The 24,331-nt window shown below is 28.0% G+C and overlaps 6 protein-coding genes across 9 annotated transcripts in view; 3 read left to right on the top strand and 3 right to left on the bottom strand.

Annotated features, from left to right (window-relative positions):
- Positions 1-631: 631 nt before the first annotated feature.
- Positions 632-3,217, top strand: LOC124952945. Of its 2 annotated transcripts, none has more exons than XM_047503611.1 (3): positions 632-836; positions 959-1,161; positions 1,484-2,016. In XM_047503611.1, the coding sequence occupies exons 2-3, from the start codon at positions 1,056-1,058 to the stop codon at positions 1,975-1,977; spliced, it is 600 nt and encodes a 199-aa protein (XP_047359567.1). In that variant the 5' UTR covers positions 632-836; positions 959-1,055; the 3' UTR covers positions 1,978-2,016. The 2 variants fall into 2 exon arrangements, with proteins under 2 accessions (XP_047359567.1, XP_047359568.1); XM_047503612.1 differs by lacking the exon at positions 1,484-2,016 and adding an exon at positions 2,023-3,217 and having other exon boundaries at positions 689-836.
- Positions 3,218-6,256: 3,039 nt separating this feature from the next.
- LOC124952828 lies at positions 6,257-10,834 on the top strand. 3 transcript variants are annotated; one of them, XR_007102014.1, is made up of 14 exons: positions 6,258-6,822; positions 7,103-7,232; positions 7,297-7,427; positions 7,491-7,625; positions 7,785-7,949; positions 8,093-8,181; positions 8,254-8,434; positions 8,504-8,726; positions 8,786-8,947; positions 9,021-9,175; positions 9,347-9,582; positions 9,652-9,744; positions 9,806-9,886; positions 9,985-10,127. XR_007102014.1 is itself a non-coding variant. In XM_047503305.1 (13 exons), the coding sequence occupies exons 4-13, from the start codon at positions 7,586-7,588 to the stop codon at positions 10,233-10,235; spliced, it is 1,737 nt and encodes a 578-aa protein (XP_047359261.1). In that variant the 5' UTR covers positions 6,257-6,822; positions 7,103-7,207; positions 7,297-7,427; positions 7,491-7,585; the 3' UTR covers positions 10,236-10,834. The 3 variants fall into 3 exon arrangements, 2 of the variants coding, with proteins under 2 accessions (XP_047359261.1, XP_047359259.1); XM_047503305.1 differs by having other exon boundaries at positions 6,257-6,822; positions 7,103-7,207; positions 9,652-9,886; positions 9,985-10,834; XM_047503303.1 differs by having other exon boundaries at positions 9,652-9,886; positions 9,985-10,834.
- On the bottom strand, positions 10,641-12,459 carry LOC124952830. Its single transcript, XM_047503307.1, has 5 exons — positions 12,299-12,459; positions 12,014-12,054; positions 11,552-11,743; positions 10,885-10,975; positions 10,641-10,792 (listed from the first exon to the last, which is right to left on the bottom strand). The coding sequence occupies exons 1-5, from the start codon at positions 12,327-12,329 to the stop codon at positions 10,740-10,742; spliced, it is 408 nt and encodes a 135-aa protein (XP_047359263.1). The 5' UTR covers positions 12,330-12,459; the 3' UTR covers positions 10,641-10,739.
- Positions 12,460-14,255: 1,796 nt separating this feature from the next.
- Positions 14,256-17,043, bottom strand: LOC124952829 (PRELI domain-containing protein 1, mitochondrial). Its single transcript, XM_047503306.1, has 5 exons — positions 16,861-17,043; positions 15,626-15,849; positions 15,317-15,530; positions 14,990-15,223; positions 14,256-14,920 (listed from the first exon to the last, which is right to left on the bottom strand). The coding sequence occupies exons 2-5, from the start codon at positions 15,715-15,717 to the stop codon at positions 14,783-14,785; spliced, it is 678 nt and encodes a 225-aa protein (XP_047359262.1). The 5' UTR covers positions 15,718-15,849; positions 16,861-17,043; the 3' UTR covers positions 14,256-14,782.
- A 400-nt stretch (positions 17,044-17,443) lies between these two features.
- Positions 17,444-19,364, top strand: LOC124953069 (COMM domain-containing protein 8-like). Its single transcript, XM_047503948.1, has 5 exons — positions 17,444-17,722; positions 17,848-17,960; positions 18,042-18,203; positions 18,347-18,499; positions 18,577-19,364. Exons 2-5 carry the CDS (start codon positions 17,895-17,897, stop codon positions 18,733-18,735), a joined length of 540 nt encoding a protein of 179 aa, XP_047359904.1. The 5' UTR covers positions 17,444-17,722; positions 17,848-17,894; the 3' UTR covers positions 18,736-19,364.
- Positions 19,365-20,200: 836 nt separating this feature from the next.
- Positions 20,201-24,331, bottom strand: part of LOC124953070 (mucin-17-like) — a 46,354-nt gene continuing 42,223 nt past the window's right edge. Inside the window, exons 7-9 of the mRNA XM_047503949.1 lie at positions 23,857-24,036; positions 23,215-23,289; positions 20,201-23,135 (exon numbers count right to left, since the gene is read on the bottom strand). Coding sequence (XP_047359905.1) covers positions 23,091-23,135; positions 23,215-23,289; positions 23,857-24,036 — 300 coding nt within the window. The 3' untranslated portion in view covers positions 20,201-23,090. The remainder of the gene's footprint in view (positions 23,136-23,214; positions 23,290-23,856; positions 24,037-24,331) is intronic.

Raw genomic sequence — 24,331 nt, forward strand, 5'->3', positions numbered from 1 at the left:
TCAAAGAACTAATATCTGGGGTGAAGATTGCCGAAGATAATTGAAAATTTCCGAAGGTATCCGAAGATTGCCGAAGATTTGAATTCGAAAATTGTTCTTTGGTACCATGCACATTATTTTAAAAAAATATTTTTTACATTTTTGATTATAATAAACCGAAGAGACATTTATGTTGCCTTACTTAAGTATCATCCTATATATTTGTTCCTTTTTATTATCAAAAGTAATGAGTCAGATGACTAATACTTACGAACTTTTTGACTTTGACACTTTCTAATGATGTTGAAGTACGTTTAGTCGTTAATTTTAATTGTATACAATTGTACATACCAATACATACAAATACATATATATGTTTACATACATATAAGAACACATGTATATATATATATATATATATTAATAAATATATAAATATATATAAATATATAAACTCTTAAACTATCGTTGATACGCCGCGATTAATTATTTATTTTATGGGGGAAAAAAAAGAAAGAAAAAAATAGAGGGAAAGAAATAGGTATACGATAAGGTAACATAATAAATGCAAGTGTTAGATGACGAATGAATTCAATGAATATTCAAATAGCTACTACATTTTTCTTTTTTCCTACATATTTCGACGATTTTTCATAGTATATGTGTATTAATTAGTTCTTTAACCATACTTTCAAGAATAATTTTTTTAACATTTTTAACGATAAGAAGTGGATAAGAAATGATAGCGTTTTTTTATATAAGTATTAAGCGCACATGAAAATATTCGCAAATTCCTTCGAACTCGCGTTGAACAAAAGCGTTGCTACGTTTTCGTTGAACTTTTTCAATAACGAACAGTAAGTAAAAAGCAAATTTTGCAAAATATAATTTGTGCACTCAAACATAACATTTTTATTTCTTTAATTTTTCAAATTTAATTTGAATTTTTTAATTTTTCAATTTTGTGATTTTTCACCAGGCCAAATTTTACTTTAATTAAATTTATTTTATAATTTATCTGTGAACGGATAATTGAAGAGTATAAGAATTGAAAGATAATATTATTTCTTCAAACGATGAAAATTCCAACGTTAATATTCTTGTGCATGGTGTTCATCTGTGGACTCCATGGTCTATCTGATGCAGCCAGTATCCCAACAGGAAAAACTATGGATACTACAGGTAGATCTATTTTTTTTTTTTATTTTTCACAAATCATTGATCTATTTCTATCTTCTCGCATACGGCTACTCTCTTTCCTAATATTTGTTTCAAAGAAATCATTCGTTATCTCATTGTCTTATCACTTTTTCTTTCACGTTTTATTACTCTCTTAATATTCTAATCAAGCAGATTAAATTTAAAAACAAAATAAAAAAAAAAAGAAAAAGAGATGAACAAAATGGAATATGAGTTTAGCACGAGTGCTTTTTAAAAAGGTTTGATATCTGAATAATAAAAAGATTTAAAGATCTAAATTAGCTTTAACAAAAGATTATTTCAGGCAACGTGACGTCAACCAACAAATATATCATCCCAATGATAAATAATAATGGAACCAATATTATCAACATTCTTGTACAAATGATAATCGAAACGATTCATTCGATCGGCCAAGCAATTCAAAATCTACTTGGTGGACTTCTCTCACCAATTCTAAATGTCTTAAAAAGGAGTCTAAAACTATTGGAAGAATTATTGTCCGAGATTATGAGTATTTTGACACCATCGTTCAATCAAATTTTCAATTCCGTTTACCGTTTTCTGAAGCAACTGCTTGATTATCTTGAAGGCACTTCGAACAATTCGGAATCCATTTCCTCTAATACATCATTATTATCATCGTCATTATTACCGCAACTATTATCACCACTATCATCATCGTCACAATCGCCATCAACATCAACATCAAAACAGTCATCATCACAATCATCATTACCATCACCACCTTTTTTTTCTTTACCGAGTATTTATCGTGTTAATGAAAATCCCATATAATATGATCCACCTTATTATTGCCAAATGTCTTAAATATGTCCACAGAAATTGGAAACAATGGCTTTGACTTACTTTCAAACGTCGGCAATCTTCTAGAATGTAACCTATTGGGATCGGATAAAATACCTTCTTCTGTCGAAATTTCAACAAATCCTCTAAGAAGTTTGAAAGCAGTCCTTTGTTTTTTCTTTGAAAGAATTATTGATACTACAGAGAAGATAACGAATAATAAATTAGTACAGCCCATGGGTGTAATATTTGAAAATATTGTACCGTCATTGAAGGAGCTCTTGCAGAATGTGCTTGACAGTCATATTCTTTCACCAACATATTCTTCTTTGATTCATACTCTCTTACAGTTATACAATATGGGCATTTTGTTGAGTTCACTAAGCAACACTATATAAGATTTTTTAATAATTTTCTCTCTCTCTCTCCTTCTCTCCCTCTCTCTCTCTCTCTCTCTCTCTCTCTCTCTCTCTCTATATATATATATATATATATATATATATATATATCTTTCTGCAAAATTATTCACGAAAGATTATACGTAGAAATTTTACGTTGAGAGAAATTGAACACGATTATTGTTTTATGTATATCTTTTTTCTTTTTGCTTTCTTAATAAATCTTTAGCAAAATTTATACACAAAATTTATAATACACATACATGTATATATACGTACATATTATATAGAATTTAATCATATTATTAATTATAATTTATTACTATTTTAACATTAACACATTTATCTTCGGCCAGAGATTTCTTTTTCTGTCGGCGAAAGTTTAACGTAATCGAGCAATATTACGAAAAGGTTTCAACGCAAAAAATATTTTTAATGGTTACTGATAAATAAATGCGGGTTGAAAGTATTCTAAACATTGGTACAATATAAAGAAATCTTATAAAGTATATACATATAGTACATATCAAAAATAGCGTATTAAACTATACAGGAAGACATCAATGATTTAAAAACTAGTTATTATAATTCTATTAAGATTTTCGAATGATCTATTATCATAGACTTTTTTTTTTGGATCGGATACTTCTATGCAATTTACTAATGAAACTTTCTAAACGAGTTTCTATCTAATGCGAGTTACGGAAAGAGTTTACTATGAATTATATTAAGGAATTATGTAAGACATCTCTTTCAATAAACTCATTAGGTTAATTTCAAAAATGTCGCAACATCTATAATTTAGAGAAAAATAAATCATTACAAAAAGATGAGATAAGATGATGTTTAACAAAATTTTGTTATCACGACATATATGTATATATATATATATTCCTTTTTTTTGTTCATTTTTCATTTAATATTAAACAAAAAAAAAAAATAGCATAGAATTTATATTTATATTTTTTTCTTAACAAAAAGAAAAAAGAGAATAATATTATGGAATTAGGATTACTCATTATTCATTATTATTCTCACGGTTTTTGTCAAATCAGGAGATATGACAATGAATGTTCTCGTAATCGATCGACTTCATATAAATTACGTTTCGATCCAATTATCGTTTATACGATATCATTGATCCGTATAAAAGGGGTAGAGACGATATGCAGACTGACAGGTAGACGCGGACGGGCCCGACAGGAAATTGCATCTGAATCGATTCGGCTAGCCTGTCGAGAGTAAAGGGATCACGTCAAAATTTGAGTCTCCTATATGACAATTTTAATCATTTAAGAAAAATAAAAAGAAATGAAAATGAAAAACAAAGAAGATGAGATTGTAAATTTTCTTTTTATATATTATCAAAATTATTTTTATTTATTATAAATGATTATAATATATTATAATTATATAAAATATATTATTAAAGAGTAAATTGTACTATATTAATATAATATAATAGAATATATATATATATATATATATATTCTAAATTTCTTTTTTAATTATTATATTGTACAAATGATTTATTATATTATATATTTAATAATTTATAATAAATAAAAGTATCATATAATTTTTCTAATATTACAATTCCTATAAAAAAAAATAGTCTATATTTCTTGGAAAAAAAAATATTTTGTTAAAATTTGTAGTTAAATCACGTAATAGTCCTTATCTTGAGAACTAATTTTATGTTTTACGTGGCTTCAACGTACAGGCAGACGATAATAAACATACACACATCCATATATATTCATTCTATATAATAACGTTACTGTTGCTGTTGCATAAGACGAAGGACATCACGCCGGATGCGTGCTCATAGACGAGCTCGTATGCGTACTTTACAGAAACAACGATTTTGCAATAATCCTATACACATTATCTTCCTTTACAAACGATAATATCGATCTTACACGTGCCATGATCACGTTTACTCAATTCCATTTTCCTTCTTTCGAATATCTACATCAAAATGAGAAACATAAGAATAATGTATTTTTAAATACGTATATAAATATATAAACTTTAGGCATATAATGCATACGACAAATAATTGTATAATTATTATGCTATTAACTTTATCTATTAAGTAAATAACGAATTAGTCGAATCTAATAGGCTTATAATTAATTACTATGATACATGGATATCAATTAATTAAAATATTTAGAAATTTATTATTCCAAAAAAAAAAAGAAAAAGAAAAGAAAAAATATTAAGTTTATAAATAAAATTATAATTTAATTTATAACTAAATCTGAGAGATTAGATTGGTATTAAGTCATGATAATGCTATGATAGATAATTAAGTATGCAACGATGAGAGATCTTTAAAAACAACATCGATGACGAATATATCTATTTATACATACACAATATATTGTATAGTAGACATATCAAATTTACAGGCATATACAAATATACAATTACACGTAATAGGTTCCACGTGTAAAGGACAAGAATCCCTATGACAAATATTAGGATTTATTTTTTTTGGTTGACGTCAGTCATATTATCGATTTGTTCATTTCAAAATACTATTATCACGGATATAAGTGCTAAACATATCGATTAGTTCATATTTGGAAAATAATAAAAAAAAATTAGGATTAAAGATGATTTTTATTTCTTTAAATAAATGAGGAACAAAGTTTCGCATTATGGAATTTATTATGCGATTTGAACGCAAAAAAAAAATGGAAATAACAAAAGAATAAGCATTATAATTAACATTGAGATTAATTATTTGACCTTCTTTTTTCAATAATAAAAAATCTTCATCAAAATATAGATCAATTCATTTTATTAGTCATCACTATTGACTTTCCATAGTTCTTTCTTTTTTTCTTTTTCATTTTTTCTTCTTTTTTCTTTTTTCTTTTTTGTTTGACAAACCGTTCACATTCCTATGCATATACCTACATTTTCAAAGGCAATTGCGTAAGCAGTGATAACGATAGACGACCACTCGAGCACGTAAATGAACCTACGGCCTCGATTCGGCGAGCCTTTCTACAGATGGAAATATTACGTTAGTATAGTACCCGTGGGACCTATCTTGTCTCTTTTGTTTGACACTATTTTTAAATGATTAGCTTAATGGATAACCAAAATTGCAGCTGATAAAAAGAAATAATATAGTGGTAGTTTTCACTTACCAATGACAATAAAGAAATAATAAATATTCATATTTTGAATGCCAATAATATTCCTAAAAGAAACTCATCCTTATTTTATAGTTATTTATTATATTATATTATTTTATTTATAATTAAATCGAAGAGACCATTATAGTTTATTTATATTTCTCTAATATTTTTAAAATATCATATTAAAATAGATTTATCTATGTTTAGTCGAATGAAGGTCATTTGATTTTAAAATACTTAGATTATCTTTTTTTGATAAAATTAAAATTTCATTCTCAGAATTTCATTCTCATATTTAGTCAGAGAATATAACAAAGAATTATTCTGTCTCTTTTATTTTGAAAAGAAGTAATAAATATAATTAATAAATAAAATTATTAATTGATAAATGATTAATTTAGATTATAATTATGATCACATTGCAATTTTATGATACAATGCAATTTTAAAGAGATATATTATATCTATATAAAATATCATTTATATATAATATATAATATATACAACGATACAGTATAGAAAAAAAAAACGTAATACGTATTATTAAAGAGGGGTGACTAATTGCGATTGCTGGTGATGAAGGAAGAGGAGGAGTAAAGAGGGAGAAGCCTATCGCGATCATTCGTGGACCACCGAGCGCGTCCTGTTCGTCTTCGCAGGAACACCTCTTTTTTTTTCTACGACAATGCACCTCGATATATAGTTTTGCCCACATCCCGTGAGTAGAGCCAGTCGTGGTACGAACGCGAGAACGGAATTGTCATTCGTTTGTTGCCAGACGACGAACGTGTTTTCTTTCTTTTTATTTTTGTATATATTAAAAAAAAAAAAAATAAAAAAAAAATAAAAAAAAAAATAAAAAAGATAAAAAAAAAATAAAAAAAAAAAAAAATAAATAAATAAAAGAAAAAAAAAGAAAAGAAAAGAAGTAGAAGAAGAAGAAGAGAATTTTTGATTGACGGGCATGAGGATGAAAAAAAATCGGCCGATCGAAGAAGACGGTGTGAATGTTTGGTATCGAAGAAAATTAATTACAAGTATTACGAGATAGATAAAGCAGCCGTACTAACACTACGGCGAAGAAGAAATTATGTAACGACGAAGTTATAGTGCCTAAGAAGGAAGGAAGGACGCGTTAGATCGTTTGATAAATATTAATTTATAGATTTTCCAATTGTTTATGATAAAAAGTTTTGTTGAAAGGATGCCTGGACGTTCGCGTTCGCTGGTATTTTTTCTTCTCGTCGTCGCCGTCATCATCTCATCGATCATTTGTACAGGTGTTGTTGCATTATGTTTTATCACGGTTTCTTTTTTTTTTTTTTTCCTTTTTTTTCTTTTTTCTTCTTTTTTTTTTTATTTCTCCAAACACGTTTATATTACGTCATTGAAATATTCTCGATACAATGTTTGTTATATTTGAAAGAATCGAAGGGTGTTCTTTTTCCTCTTGTATCACTTTTAATTTCTTTGTTCTTTTCTATTCGTTTTTAATTTTTTTTCTTTTAATTTTTTTTTCTTTTTTTTTTTTTTTTTTTTTTTTTTTTTTTTTTTTTTTAGGATCATGCCAAAATTGTCAAGATACTGCTTGGGAGAAAGTTAGCGGAGCTAGACCTGAGTATACTATTTCTAAAGTTGCTTTGTTCAGTGGCGAAGATGCTCATGGTATTGTTATCCCTTGCTTCGAAAGGTATAATATATCAGTTTTCCATCAATTTTCACATAATTTAACATTTAATTGTAATCTGATTCAGATGTAAACGAATTAATTGCACTGCCTTCGTGATCGACATCGATAGAAGTCTCTGTTATACTGTCGAAGTTGAAGGTGATGAGTTTGTTCCAGAGTCAAACTCTATATTTTATCAAGAAATTTGTATAAAAGGTATTAATAATATTTTTCTTATATACAAATATTCGTTGAATATTCATTTGATATATATTTCAGTACCTAAAACTTGTAAAAAAAAGAAACTCTGGCAAGTAGAAAGAACATTGGGCGCTGTTTTACTCGATGTTGCGTCTGTTTGGTTGCCACAAGCTATGCGGAGAAATCGATGCTATGAAACGTGTATTGATGCAGGTATACTAAAATTTACATGATCAATATCCTTGATATCAGGTCGGTCTGCAAAAAAAAAAAAAAAAAATAAGAACAAATAAAAAAATTTGCTCCTCTGTCATTGTCATTTAAAAAATTAAATTCATCGGAATATGAAATTATTCGAATTTTTATTTTCAGGTGGTGCCTGTAAATCAGCACAATTTCGTACATCAAAGGCATTATCGATCAATAATACATTGGGAAGATGTGCCTTATCGATGGTCGAAAGAAGTATCAGGCCACAGGCTTATAGGGCTTCCATGTATAGAGACGAGTACCTGCAACATCAGTGTCATGATATACGTGAGTAATATCTGTAAGAAACTTTATTAAAAAATATATAATAATATATTTACATCATCTATATTAATCATCTAACAAAAGAAGAAAAAGATTATCGTAAATATATTGTCTATCGATGATCTAAATCACATATTATGTTTCAGTGAAAATGGATTATTGTTCCTATGCTGAATTTTCAAATGTAACTCTGCCATATTCAGATCTTGAATTACCTGGTGTTGACAAACGAGAGGTATCGGTATATATTTAATTAGAATTTATATATATTAATACAAGTTTATAACGAAAGTAATATATTAAATAGTGCGAGAGAAGATGCGATCTCGGTGAAGATGGTTTCATTTGTAGAAGTTACACAGTTGTATACACTTCAAACAAGAAACCAATTTGTCGGTTACATTCAGAAGATACATTGAGTCTTGGTACCAGTTCACTTGTTAACACACCTAACAGTATTTATAAAGAAAGAGAGCCTTGTTTAGACGGTGAGTTTCTTTTAAATAAATACTTTAGCGTTTGTTTCAATTGCAAGATTAAAAGATATTGTCATTCAGTTAAGGTACGATGCAGTGACACGACGTTAACAGTCACTTTGATTACGATGGAACCCTTCGAAGGTAGACTCTACGCCAATGGTTATGGAAATGATTGTGGTATTCAAGGTACTGGTCGTAATGTAACAATACTAACACTGCCTTTACCAAAAACTGAGGAATTGGATATGTCTAAAATTCCATGTGGCTTTACGCCAGCATTTTCAATCGATAATGAAAATCGGTGAGTTGTCTAAAAATCATTTCATCAATTATTCCATTGATATATTTAATAATTTATAGAACAAGGACGATGATATGGGCTACCATAGTCGTACAGTTCAATCCTATTATTCAAAGACTGGGTGATCAAGCTGTTAAAGTTGGATGTACTATAGGTGAACATGATATTCCACAGCCTAGAAATATATCAGTGGAATCAAGTTTAAATTTTGCTGATCCCAAGTGAGCACTGTTTTGAGACTTATAAAATATATTATCTATTTGACTTTTTCCATATCCGTAATAACGTCTTTAGCGCAGGAGTACCGCCAATTTCAACAATCGTAATGAACGCATCATCGGAAGTACCAATGATAACTATGAGAATTTTAAACGAGAATCATCAGGATGCAGTCGTTACGAAGTTGGGAGAAAGGCTAACTCTCAGAATTGAAATTAAACCAGCTGATGGTATGTTGTTGGTTAAGTATCTTATCTTCGTAAATTTGATCAGTCATTCGTATCAGATATTTTTTTTTCCCCTGTCTCTTTCTTCAAAAGAGCAATTAAGCATGATCGAATTTGATAAATGATAGATATAAAATTAAAGCACGGAATTAAATAGAATTTCAAGTATTTTAGGTCCATATGATATCATGGCTGGACATCTAGTAGCTAGTAGTGCAACAGGACATTGGTCTTATCTTCTACTTAACGAAATTGGATGCCCTACGGATCCAACAACCTTTCCAGCGTTATCCAAAGATCCAATTGATAATCGTTCACTCATTGCCACTTTTACCGCGTTCAAATTTCCTGAAAGTCAATTGGTCAGGTTCAACGTTATTGTTAAATTTTGTTTAGATAAATGCGAGCCGGTAAGTTAACGTTTATCATGATTGTATTAAATAGAAGAATATATAATTTTCATTTCTTTCATTTTTAAGACACATTGCGAAGGAAATCGTGTCTCTTATGGAAGAAGGAAACGAACGTCGACAGTCGTTGCGTCAACATCGGAGCCTTATATTGCTGCTGAGGTAACTGAAATTTTCAGGAACAAAACACCAGATGAACTACCATTACAACTGTCTATCATAGTTCAGAGTCCTGTGATTTTTGCGGATCCTCTACTGTCCAGGGATAATACTACTCCCGATACGATTCTAATCGCTGGTGGACGTAAGTTTAATCGTCGTTTGATAACGATTTATATCTTTTTTTCTAATCCATTTTTTAATTATTTCTTTTATTGATTAAATTTTTTTTTTTTTTTATAGACTCCATTGATGGACTACTCTGCGTAGACGCCGGTTTAGTTTTAGGTTTACTTATCTTTTGGCTGATCATTCAAATAGTTTTGATAGCCTCTTGCCTCTTGGCAATTGGACGATATAGAAGAATGGCTATAAGAGCGGAAGAAGACAGGGCTGATATATTGGCTAGACATCTTTATGGTATTCATGGAGGAAACTTTGAAATTGCTCGAAGGGTCAGATGGGCTGATAGAAACAATTCTTCGATCGGTTGATTTGTTATAATGGGCTAATATCTTAAATCACTGCTGCACCTTTTCTTTTCTTATTCTTTACCTATTTTTCGTTTTTTTACATTAACCATACTGACAATAATAATAATAATAATATTAATAATAATAATAATAATAATAATAATAATAATAATAATAATAATAATAATAATAAATATTGTAAGATATTCAATCGAGAGTTTGTACTTTGTTATTTTGCAATTTATTTCTATAAAACGATATAACGATAGTATACAATGCATATATAATATAACAATTAAGTTACGATATGACGAAGATGAAGTCTTATTATAAATGATCTTGTATAGTAAAAATATGAGAAAAGATTTAACTAAATTTTTTTATAATTATTAATCTATTAAAGATGTGTTAATAAGAAGAAAAGAGTAGAAAATATTATAAAATATATATTGCTAAACAGTCTTCCGCAATAGATCATTTCAATCTTGTAATAAATCAGTGTTATCAATCTACAGAAATAGTCCATTAACCTCTGATCCCGTCGGCACTACAACGTCCATAAGCACTCAGGCTTATCTCTGTAATAACATAAAAAATAAAATTAATATTATATCAAATAATATTTATTATTTTTTAATTAACTTTAATCTCTGATGTTGCATGAATTTACTTTTGCCACAGCTAACTGCACAGTTTAATTTTCCTGGATTATCATAACTAATGTTGTCTGTTCCACATACAGGATTATATTCTGGAGTAACCTGCATCAAAAAAGAAAATATATATATATATATATATTTCTTTAGTAATATTTCTAAATAGTAAATAGTAAATAATATTTTTTTTTTATTATTATTATTTTTGTTTTTAATTAGAGAAACATTAACGACATAAGATTGTACATACATATATGTATATATGTGTATGTGTGTATTTAATACGAATTATATACATACATATACATATATATATATATATATATATATACATATATATATATATATATATATATGTATATATCTAAAAATATATAATTAGGTATATTGATGACGCACGTAAGTAAACATATATCCTTATTACTAATCACATATTCTAATACATTAGCAAAGATCAATAGTGATTAATCATGTTACGTAGTTTGGTTTTACCGAGCATGCTAAATAAAAAACTACATATTAACATATACATTAGCATATTAATATATACATATTAACATATACAGTAAACAAGAAAAATCTGTTTTTTTAACACACACACACACGCACACATATATATATATTTATTTATAAAAAACCAAAAGGTAAAAAGATTAGATTATCCAAATTAAATTTATTTACCAAACATCTAGCAATGCAATTTTCATAAGCTTCGGATCCTGGAGTAATAGGTGGAGGTGTCGCTCGCGTCGTTGGTACACGATCTGCCATGTTATCAATCATTGAACGTTGAGTCGAGGAGAATGGTCTGTCGACAGGACCATCGAAAACGAAACCATCTACTCGAGAAACATCGTCGAGATTCAAGTCATTCTAAAATAAAACGTATATAATAAAGGTAAAGAATAAATGATATGATAAAATATTATACATATACATATATACGCATATATACAAGTATAGAATTTCAAAAAACTTTTCTTTGACCAATCAGATTGCTCGTCTTAAAATTTCACACATTATATGTATATATATATGTATATATATACAGAGAAAGAAACATTCGTGCTCCTTGATTCGTCGAAATAATCGAAAAACAAATATTATATAGACTAATATTTAAAATAAAACTCGTAAACTTACCTGAGGAAAGGCTATGGTGTTTGATATTATTGCGAATACAACTGTGATAAAAAAAAAAAAGAAAAGAAAAAAGAAAGCAAAAAAATGTTGTATTAATTCTCTATTATTATTAAATATAAGATAAATAGAGAAAAAGACGAATAAAAAAAATATAACATATCAATAAAATCGATTGATTTAAAACTCGACGGAGATAAATTCGAATTATTCAAATTTTCTATATTTTATTATATATTTTTAATATAAAAGATATTGTTATTTTTTTTTTTTTTTTTATTGACTCACTCAAAATTGTAGAAATAATGACACGATACATTCTGTTAATTTGAATATATTATAAATTTATACGAAAATTTGGTTATACGATCGTATGTTCCTCAAGTAATATCGAAGATCGACTGTTAGGAAGTCGATCTGGAGTCTTCACTTTTATACTGTGATCTGACTGATCGACAACTCGGAAATAATTATGCCTATCCAAGAAATTCTCATACTAACACGCATTTTAATAAATAAGAGTTGGATTTTCCCTCTTTCACATATTTCGCGAGATGAATTTCTTTTTGTGCGTCAACGCATACAATAATAACAACAATAATGCCATACATATAACATCTTTTTTCTTTTCTTTGTTTTTTTATTAAATAAAATGTATTATATTATTCATTCTCTCCCCCACTACTCCACTTGGAATTTGAGAATAGATTGTAAAAAAATGAAAGGAAAGAATGAAGCACAGTTTTTATAATTGATATCATGGGAAAATTCATCATTTATCGAACTGATTTTCTTCTTCGTCAGTAAACGATATAAGTCGATATATAATGATTCAAGGATATTTCATTAATCGGGAATCCATATTTGGTGAGGACAAGGTCAACCAGAAAATCAGGTTCGGTGCTTGTGGAATAATAAAAATGAAAAGAGAAATAAATTAATCCAAAAAAAAAAAAGAGAAAAGAAAGACAAAAAAAGATTGATAAAAAAACATTCGTCGTTATTTCCAATACGATATTCATTTCACAAATATCAGTCTTTGATAAGCGTAATGACAATGAATCATGTTAATATTATTCATTGATTTTCCTTTTAATGAATCAATGAATATTTCATTTTCCTAATATTAATTCGATAGATTTACTAGCTTTCATCTAAGAAAATTCTTTAAATATATTGTCCTCTAATCAGAAACTGTTGATTAATAACCTCAAAGATTTTGATTGATAATCGTTTATCTATATATGCATGCATATATGTATATGTATAGAATTTGAATTTAAATTGAAATGATTTCTTTTTTATTTTTTTTTCTTATTATGTTTCATTATAAAATTATATACTATATATGTATTTTTATATATATATAATAATTAATTTTTTTATTACAACACATCATGTATCATGAATTTTTGGAATTTTACTATTGAGGAAATAATGTGAATTAACGTGATTTACTATCCTTCTATCTTTTGGTATGAAAGTAAGAAAAATAACAAAAAACTTGCATGTGTTTAACATATATTATGTATTTAACATATATTTTAATAACTACCTATATGTTATATTTTATATGATACATTACTAAGCATACAAACAGTAAATATATTCTTGTAATATAATACAGTTGTGATATATATATATATATACATATACATATATAATATATAGTATATACATATGTAATATATATTATATAATATATATTATATAACATATATATATATATATATATATTATATATACCCTTTAAAGCAATAAGGACGCAAATTCTATTATGTAATATTTTGATAACTAATTTTATACAAGTATCTATTTTCTATCGGCATTCTGCTTACAATGTATCAAGTCACAACTTATATAAATCTTTTATATATACAGTTTTTATAACTTCATATTTCAACAGTATGATTGTATTTCTTATTTTCAGAATTGAGGAAAAATTGTAATTCCATAAAGGAAAAGAATTATAGTCGACATTATAAAATATATTAGTGAACATAAAAATGCATTTCACATAAATATATGCGTATATGTATGTATTGTATTATTAAGTCATAGAGTGCCATTAAATAAAATAATTTCGTTTAAATAATCCTAGAAAATATTTCAATTAATATTTTATGCTATTTTTAGATTTAGATTTTTGTCAGATGAACAACAAATCAAACCGAGTTTTACTTCGCACCCATAAAAGTCTTGATAATTTTATATAATTCAGTAGGATCACCAAGATAAACATGACTTATTTTTTATAATGCTTAAACTTGCACATTCTATTTTAGACAAGTGGTAATGTATAAGTCATGTACGTACGTTGATCGTACCTAAAAAGAGTGTTTTTTATACTAAAATTACATATGTAATAAATTTTAAATGATTCAATATTGAGTAACAACAGGATATTCCTATTCTGTATGTATATTCTGGACTCTGGCAGTTAGAGGAATGGTAGTTTTTTGAAATACAATTAACTATGTTTTATAAAACAAAAGTATCCATTATATACAATTAATCAATTTTTTTTTCTATGTATAATATCGAAAGAAAAAAATTATATATTAAAGAAAAAATATATATGCGAAATCGTAATATTAAATGTTAGATTCAATATATCTTAAATTTTTTAATTGGATTAGAACAAAGTTTAAATGATCTTATTTTTTTTTTTCTTTACTATTGTTTTGAGTTTCATTTAATTTCTCCACTTGGCATAGTACTTGATAGTTAATGGTTTAGTAACATTTAATTAATCTGATTCTTCTCAATATATTACATAAATTGACCAGTCTTTTGCTTCGCTAAATCTGTGGCCTTTTTAGCAGCATCTTTTACTTGTTCTGCTTTGTCTTTTAAAGAATGTTGTAAACCTTCTGCCAGAATTGATTTACTAGCTGTTAAATCGTCGGGCTATAAATTGATATTAAAAATTAAAAAGTATGAAAATTTACAGACAGTGTTCCTATTTGATACGTTTACCTGACAACTGCCATGAGAAGTTGCTAATTGTGCTGTTTGTGGAAACATACGTCCAAGAACATGATTAAAACCTAATGACATTTTAATATAGTTCTTTCTTAATCTATCTTGGCCAAATGCTTCAATTGCTTTACTAAATCCAAGCACACAACTCCATATCCATGCTGATCTGTGTACTGTAGTCCATGAAGGATTTTCATCGGAAACTCGATAAACAACTTTCTCGATAACGCTCTAAGTAGTAATACGTTAAGATTATGTTATATGATATTTAAAGAGCGACGAAAATTTCTCTGTAATATAGTGTATCCTGTTTGCAATTACTACCATTGCTTTGTTATAGGTGAAGTTTCTTGAATACGTTGTCAATGTCCTTGCCTCGGGATCCAATATGCTTTCCTCTACAATTTTAACAGATTTCTTTTTAATTAACATTTCACCCCATTTTGGTACTCCGTTTGTTTTTGTCAAGAGACGTTTAGAATAAAGCTTGCCATCCTTAACTTCTCTAGATATAGTATCTTCCGACAAGACATGCGAGCTGTTAACATAATTAAAAAAAGTGACATTGTCTACAAAGTCCATAAATAAATAGCTACATGTTAAAACAAAAATTATTTTTAATATGTTTAATACCTGTGGGGATTAGGATATTTGACCCAAAATCCTTGTACAACTTGTTTCCAATTAAAGTAAAAGGTTGTATTGTCTTCAAAATACTTAACCATTATAATGACAAATGAAACCAAACGAACTATACTATGATCAACTGTCTTTCTAAGTTTTCTTGAAATATTTTATTAATAAATGTTTGATGCTCTTTCACGTTTTTATTAAATAACTGGATGGTTCTTTATTATCTGAAAAAAAAATGCAACATAATATATATATATATATATATTTCAATACACATACACATAAATAAATATAAGAATATATAAATAATTCAATCAAAGTATAGTAATATTTATAAAAATGTTTATATTACGAATATCGTACACATAACAATTTCATTATCGATATACTCACAACTATGATATTGATTTTATGAAATACATTACGAAAAACGTTTTCGAAACAACTACATGATCTAAGTCACGTACGACAGTTTCAATTTCTTCGTTGGCACTAATACGAAAGAAAAAAAATCGAACTAATGAAAAATCCTGATAAAGGTTCGTAAGTGTTTCTTTAAAAAAAATTGTTTACAAATATCGATAAATGATAAAAGATAATAATCGGATTGAAAATATTCTTAATTAAATACATTTTAAATGGTTTTGTTCAACAAAAAGTATTAATTGAATCAAAATTTATGCATAGCAAAAAAAATTGAAATAGTAAAATAGTCAAAATAAATTTTTTAAATTTGTTTTTGTCATAAACATACATATGCTTATGACGAAATGAATGTTGAATTCGCATTCAATTCACGTTGTAATTAACAAATGTTTGAAATGAAATAGAGTAAAAAAAAAGAAAAAAAAAAAGAAAAAGAAAAAAAAACAACAGTTGACCTACATTTTGACTATATATTTCAACAAACTTGATAGTGAGATAATAAAAAAGGAGGTCAAGCGACAAATATAATAGAAGAATTATATAATCTTAACGCTATTTAATGTGCAAAAAATACTTGCATAATAAAATATATAAATATTGAATATAACAAGCGACAAAAGTTCATTATATACTATTACAATAAATTTCTGTATAATTGGAGAAACGCTATATATACAAATAAATCGATTCGAAGCCATAAAGTAGAAATATTCTTTCGATAATCCATCAAAGTATTATAAGTGTAATTAAATGAATAAAAAAATTCTTCCAGAGAAAGTCATGTGAGGTATATTACATTGAAAACTTACCGCAAAAGAAAATTCGTGATAAATTCGAGGGACTCGGATAAATAGCCATAAAATGTTGTTTATTCTATGATAAACATTTTCACGTCGCATGACTATACACAGTAGTGCATGGATTTACTAAACGGACAATGTAGTGGAGACAACGAATAAAAGGGAAACATATCGAGTTCTCTTTCTATCATAAGAAAAGGAGGGTGAATGAGATATCTGCGCCATCTATGCTCGTTAAAAATTTCATTTCCTTTTTTCTTATTTTTTCAGTAATTAATTTGAAAGTTAATTAATGTGTATTACTATCATAAGTAAAAAAAAAAAAAAAATATATATATATATATATATATATATATATATATACGTTATATTGACAATGTAGTTTTCTTGTTCTTTTTTTTTCTTTTTTTTTTTTTTTTCTTTTTTACGTTTTAACCTATACTTCGTAAATTTTTCTTATTATATTTTATAATTGTAACGTAAAAAGAATGTACGATCATTTATGTTAATCAATATTCGTAATATCTCGTGATATTTGAAATACAATTTTGAAAAAGAAATTTATTTTATTTAACAATTATTCCTTGGATAATTCAGATAGTTCGACATAATATAAAAGTTTTACCGCCAGTGGGCACGCAGGTAGATATGTTGGTGCGCCTGCTACAAACTGGCATTAATAAAATTATTTTTTGTTTCAATGACTTCCCTGCGATATCTGAATGTATAACCTTCGAACGGAATTAATTACAATTGACAATCTGTTAAATGTGATAAACAAATGTTAAAACAAAGTGATTGTATTCATTTATTTAAACGCATTTATAAAAAATATCATTTATCACATAATACAATTCATCTGTAACATAAGGTAATATTAATTATTATCCATTGATAATTTATATTATATTGTAAAACAAATGTATTTTTAATATTATTGTATATTATTGTACTTGTCTTATTGTTTTTTTTTTTTTTTTTTTTTTTTTGATTCAGATGAAACGACACAAATATATTACAAAATGCTAAAGTATTGATTAAGGATGGACATGATTCAGTCTTTATATTCCAACTTAATCGATGAAGATAAGGGTGATGTGTTGAAAGAAGTTAGTAGTTTTTATTAATATATATTTTATTAAATGTATTATGTGTAGAACTGATTTGTCATATAAATATTTTGCTTGCAGTTATTACATGCGTGCATAGATGAAATTTGTGGACATCCAGGACCGTCTTATCACAAGTTCATGAATCGTATGAATTGGAGTAAAGAAGCATATGAAGATATTTATAAATTAATGATAATGCTTTTACGTAATCCAGCATGTTTATATTTGATGGAAGAAAAGGTATAAAATCATCACTGACAATTATTATGGAATGAATTATCATTATACCCTTGTGGCATTTGCTTTACGTTAAATAATTATTTTAAGTTTTTATTTGCCTTTTTTTTCTTCTTTTTTTATTGAAGTTAATTCATTTTTTTTAGATGCCTCCAGAGTATCACGATCTTCCCGAATCAATTCAAAAAGATATCTTGAATTGTCTAAAAGTTAGACAAGAACAATTAACGCATGCCTTATTAATGGAACACTCCAAACAAAAATTACAAACTTTAGTTGACTTTGATTGGAGATTAAAAGTAATAAAATCTTTTATTATATCTCTTATATAATTAATTATTAAAAAGAGTGTATATTGAAATTTTATAAATTACAGCTAGTCATGGGTACGAGTAAAATGGCATCGCTACGAGAACCTCTACTTCAATTAGATTTTATTGTTGAAGAAAAGGGAACACGACGTATCATTGACGTTGAAATGAACAAGGACGAATTAGATACGTTGATAACTACAATGGAAACAATAATACAATAATGTATTCTCTCGCGTTTTGTACAATAAAATTATTACGTTTGAAAAAAAAAAAAATATATATATATATATGTACATATATATTTTAGAGAATTCTTTTGAAGGTTTTTATGTGGCTCACAAATGTAAGGAAAAAGAAAAAGAAAGCACAAAAGAAAAAAATAAAAAGTAAAAATAAAAAGAAAGGACGTTCAAAGGGATTTATGATTAAATATACATAATCGTACACTTGTTTCACAGTTTATTAGATTATAGATAAATGTAGAATAGTTTAGTTACTATCATAACTGTTGATCGAAGATACTGAAGACTGTAGGTTTTGTGGTTTTTGAAGCGTCTCCGGTGTAAAAAGTGTTATATTAATATAATTTTATTTTAATAGTATTCAAAAACGCAAAGATCTTTCTCCTCTCTTACATTAACGAGTCGACTCGATGTGCCGGAAGACGCCCCAAATCTATTTTAACAATCCATTTTGTTGTTACGCTGAGACACAGATTATTAGTCACGTTTAAAGAATTTCAAATGAAAATGCTAATACTCTCTCTCGTTGCCGAAATTTGTTCCGTTGAGAAAACCGGCTCAATTTCGTTGTAAATATCATTATGGACAATACTATTTTGATGAAATTCCATACGAATAAGGTTTACTATACAACTTTTAATTTTAACTTCTTGCCACCTCCTCCTTCTCCTACTCTTTCTCCTTCTTCTCCTATTCATCCTCCTTTTTCTGCTCCTATTCCACCTCTTCTTCAATCTCTAATATTATTCTTGCTTCTTCCATCTACTACCCCTAGTCTTTCTCTCCCTACAACCCCCCCCCCCCTTTCCCCCTTCCCCCTCCCCTAAACTTCTCTCGTTCTTTATTTCTTATTCATTAATTATACTGTTCAAAAATCAATACCAACTTTTCTAACACTTGGAAATATTCTGATCGAGAGGCATAATATACATGGTATATGCACTTTTTCTTTCTTTTTATCTTTTCTTTTATTTTTGTTCGATTAGCTTTAAATGGTCTACACGCTACTGTCTTAATAAAAAAAGCTTTCGCATGTAAATTACTCTTTTTTTTTTTTTTTTCTTTCTTTTCTTTTCTTTTACTTCTGGGAGATCCGTATAAACGTAGAAATATTGTATGAAAAACTTGAAAAAGGTACCGTTCCTTCTTATTATTTTCTTTTCTTCTCTTTTCTTTTTTTTTTTGTCCTTTTCACATTTCTTTTTTATTTCTTCTTTTGTTTTTTTTTTCCCATCCTAATATATCTCGGGGCGGTAAAATTGTGCACGCTTGTGTCTTGTTTATTGTAATTAGGCGATGATGATACTTTTAATGATTATCATAAAAATTACGAGAGATAGGCTTCATGTCGTAAATTCTTTTTCTCATTTAAAAAGAGAAATATCATTTATCGAACAAACACCGAATTTTTTTTTCCCTTCCGTTTTCTTCTTTTTTTTTTTCGTTTTTTTTTTTTTTTTTTGTATTTATTACACGAACGTATTTTTTTCTATACGTCTAGATTAAATATCACTTACACTGTGTTTCGACTTTATTGTATAACGTTTCTTGTTTTTTTTTTTTTTTTTTTTTTTTTTTTTTTTTACTTAAAAGTTTGTGTATTCGTAGTGGTAATGGTGATGATGATGATGATGGTGGTGATGGTAGTGGTAGTGGTAGTGGTAGTGGTAGTGGTAGTGGTGGTGGTGATGGTGATGGTGAATGGTTGTGGCGGTGGCGGTGGCGGTGGCGGTGGTGGCGGTGAATGGTGAATGGTTGTGGGGTGATGGATGGTAAAGTACGAAAGTATCATCGTACTCATGTGCGTGTAAAAATGTTCTCTTGGTAAATGTGTTTAGTTTTGTATATTTCATTGTTTTTTTTTTCTTCCATTTATATATGCGTAAAATACAAGAGTAGTCGTGTGTTTTTCATTCTGCGCTTATCCAAACATCATAAAAATGTATATAATAGAAGTGTATAGTTCATCGTTATGTAACATAAAAAAGAAGAAAAAAAAAAAAAAAAAAAAAAAAAAAAAAAAAGAACAAACAAAAAAACACAATTCTTGATCGTACAAATATATTTAAAGGAAAAACCAAAGACCGAAATTTAAAAAGAAAAGAAAAGAAAAGAAAAGAAAAAAAAAAGAAAAGAAAAATCAAGAGGTCCGTGAAAGGAAACACGAGCAAAATAAAATAAAATAATAATAAAATAAAAAAAGATCTTTTTATATATATATGTATATCATCGACTGTCCTCCCTCTTAAGAGAAATTATTTTCTCTCGCGATACGAGCTTTTTTCTTTTTTTTTTCCTCCTTTTTTCCCCCTTTTTTTTTCTTTTCATATATTTTTATTTTCGTTTAAATCACTCGTGCGGTTTGTTTTTGCGTATTTGCGCTTCGACAACTTTTGGCTCATCCAAACCATTTCTCCTTTCTTTCTCTGTCTCATTGCTATCTTTTCTCTTCTTAGTTATTATTATTATTATTATTATTATTGTTATTATTAATATTATTATTATTATTATTATTATTATTCATTTCTTTTGCAAAGTGTTTTATTAGAGCCTGTAGCGGTCTTTTTGTTTTCCTTCGTCGTCGTATAATTAATAATGAAAGTAAAATCGTACACCATTATTATTATTATTATTTTTTTTTTTTTTATTTTTTTTCCACATTCCTTCCTTGTATTTGTAATTCTTTCTTTCTTTTTTTATTTTTTTTTATTTTTTATTATTTTTTTTTTTTTAATTATTAGAGCATCGATCTCTTTCGCGCACTCTTTCGTTCCGCGACACACGCACACACTACTAAACAATTCTTACTTTCGACCCTTTTTTTTCTTTTTTCTTAATCTTACACGCACACCCCCTAGGGCCTCTCTCATCTCATCTTTCTCTTTTTCTATCAGTCTCCTTACTTTTTCTCGTCTATTCATCCTTCCATTCATGATCTCATACTCGTTTTCTCTCATAGAAATATAATAATGTTAATGTTAATGTTTACACGGGAGGGCACCAGCCATTTTTGAGTATTACCAACCGGATACAAATACGCTAAACGATAAAGATATTTGTCTATCGATAACGACGACAGTGACGATAACGGTAAATGATAATGATAATGATAATGATAATAATGACAATGACAATGACAATGACAATGACAATGACGACAACGACGACGACGACAGCGACGGCGACGACGACGATGATTATGATGATGAATATGAATATGAAGATGATGATAATGAAGACCTTGATAGATGACGATGACAGATGACGGTGATCTTTGAAAGATTGATTTTCGTTCGCTCACATGCGCATTATTCTTTTTTTATTTTTTGTTATTTCTCGGTAACCCTTTAATGATAATAATCATTTCTTTTGTTGTTGTTGTTGTTGTTACTATTCTTGTTTAAATTCCTACACAGGAAGGCCAATCATTATTAACCACCTGCGGCTGGGCTCGGCCCGTGGTAAAAATGAATTCAATGATCCTTCGGTTACGAGCGACTGAGATACGCGCTGAACGAGATAGATGCGATTTTAATTTTAATTATTAATATTTTCCTTGTTGTTGTTGTTGTTCTTGTTGTTACTACTGTTTCGTCTTCCTCTTATTTTTATTTTGAATCTCTTATTTTTAAGAAGAATCTCATAATCTGCGCACAAACGCGTATACATGGGTTTTTGGGGTGGTGGGTGGTGGTGGTGGTGGTGGTGGTGGTAGTGGTTGTTGTGTTCTTTTTTTTGTTTTCTTTAGTTTATTTTAATTTATTTTTCAAAATCATCATTTTCGTTCACTTACTCTTTCCCTTATTATATACCCTTTTTAGCGACCCTCGCTTTCTTCCTTTAAATAATGCAATCATTTTAGTCCCTTCTTTTGCGATGAGTTCTTCCTTTTGTATCTTTTATTTTTTTTTTCTTTTTTTTTATTCATCACCCTGCCGGCTTTTGTTTTTATCATAATAATTAATAGGCCTACTATTTAAAGTCTATAATGCTCATCTCTTTTCTTCTTCTTCTTCTTATTTTCGCGATATCGCGGTAACATCGCCATTCCCTTTCTTTCTTTCTGCCTATCTGTCCTTCCTTCCTTTCTTTCTTTCTTCCCTTCTTTCTTTCATCTTTCCCTTTTTTTATTTTCTTTATCTTGTTTATTTATTTATTTATTTATTTCTTGCTTTATCTTTTTTTTTGTGTTGTTGCTCGTAACGAAAGAACGTTATTTTCTGGTTTAGTTTGCAGGAATGGTCCAAATATACATATCTATATAATATATTTTTTTGGTTTTAACGAGAGAAAAGAATTTTCTTCTTCCCAAGATAGAATTCGATTAATGGCGTTTATTCGTTCATGTTGTTTTGGTGATGCGCGTCGGCAATTATTTCCTGAAATGAAAGAAAAAAAAAATTTCGATTAGTATTCGTCCGATAATTAATATTACATATTCATGTTGATAAAGCTTACGTTCGTGTTGCATTCAATGGCTTCGTTAACCGCTGCTGCAACTGCTTTGTCACTAATGTCGATTTCCTCGATGGCCTACAATGTGTAATAGAACCAATGAATTTGTATTAATAATAATAATAATAATAATAATAATAATAATAATAATAATAATAATAATAATAACAGTAATACTAATAAAAAAAAAAATAATAAATATAAAAGAAAAAAAAAAAAAAGAACAAGAAAGCAACAATGTATTAGATTAATAATAATCAGATGGCCCCTCGCTCAATAATCGTCATAAGATTTTTAAGATGCAAGTATTCGGGATTATTAGGCGATCATCATTTTTAATTATGATTACGAAATCATAAATAAGAGTCAAGTATCGTGTTTACTCAACAGGACATGAGAAACAAACAGGTTCTGAAGAATCATATCCAGAAGTGGAGGAATTTTCTTCTTTAGAGTCAGCAGACAGTGGAGAGTTCATCTATATATCTATGGTGACACCCACTTAAGTAATGAGTCATCCTATTCCCATAATCATACTCTCATGATTATTATCGATGTAGACAGCAAGTAGACTCTCCCTCTATCTTTCTGTCGAAATACGACGACAGAGCATAACATATGGTTCCCCCTAAATCATTGTTTTACCTTAGTGACCGAAGCAACATCTTCGGTAATGGCCGGTGCAGATGGCGGCGAAGCTGGAACTTCAATCGGGATGGCTGGTGGTGCCACCTTTGGAGCTTCCTCAACGTTACTTTCTGTCGTACCAACTTCATTAGTCACGGTGGTCTTTTCCACTACTGGGTTCTCGATTTCCGGAGTGCTCTGCAAAACATCATGTCCGACAGACACAATTAAAATATTCTTTTCCTGATTTGAAAAAAGGCGCGTTTCCTGTCTATGACCCAAAAAACCAAACATGCTTTTTCTTTTTATCTTTTTTTTTTTTTTTATTTTATTTTATTTATTTTAATACGATCAACGTAAGAACGTGAATCGATTCTGTCGAACCATTTCGAATTAAAAAAGTAAAAAAGAAAAAAAAAAAAAAGAAAAACAGAAAATAAAAGTAAGAAAAAATAAACGTAAAATTAACAATAATAAATATCCTATAATTTTG

Source organism: Vespa velutina, chromosome 11 (assembly GCF_912470025.1).
Source record: "Vespa velutina chromosome 11, iVesVel2.1, whole genome shotgun sequence".
Classification (NCBI taxonomy): domain Eukaryota; kingdom Metazoa; phylum Arthropoda; class Insecta; order Hymenoptera; family Vespidae; genus Vespa; species Vespa velutina.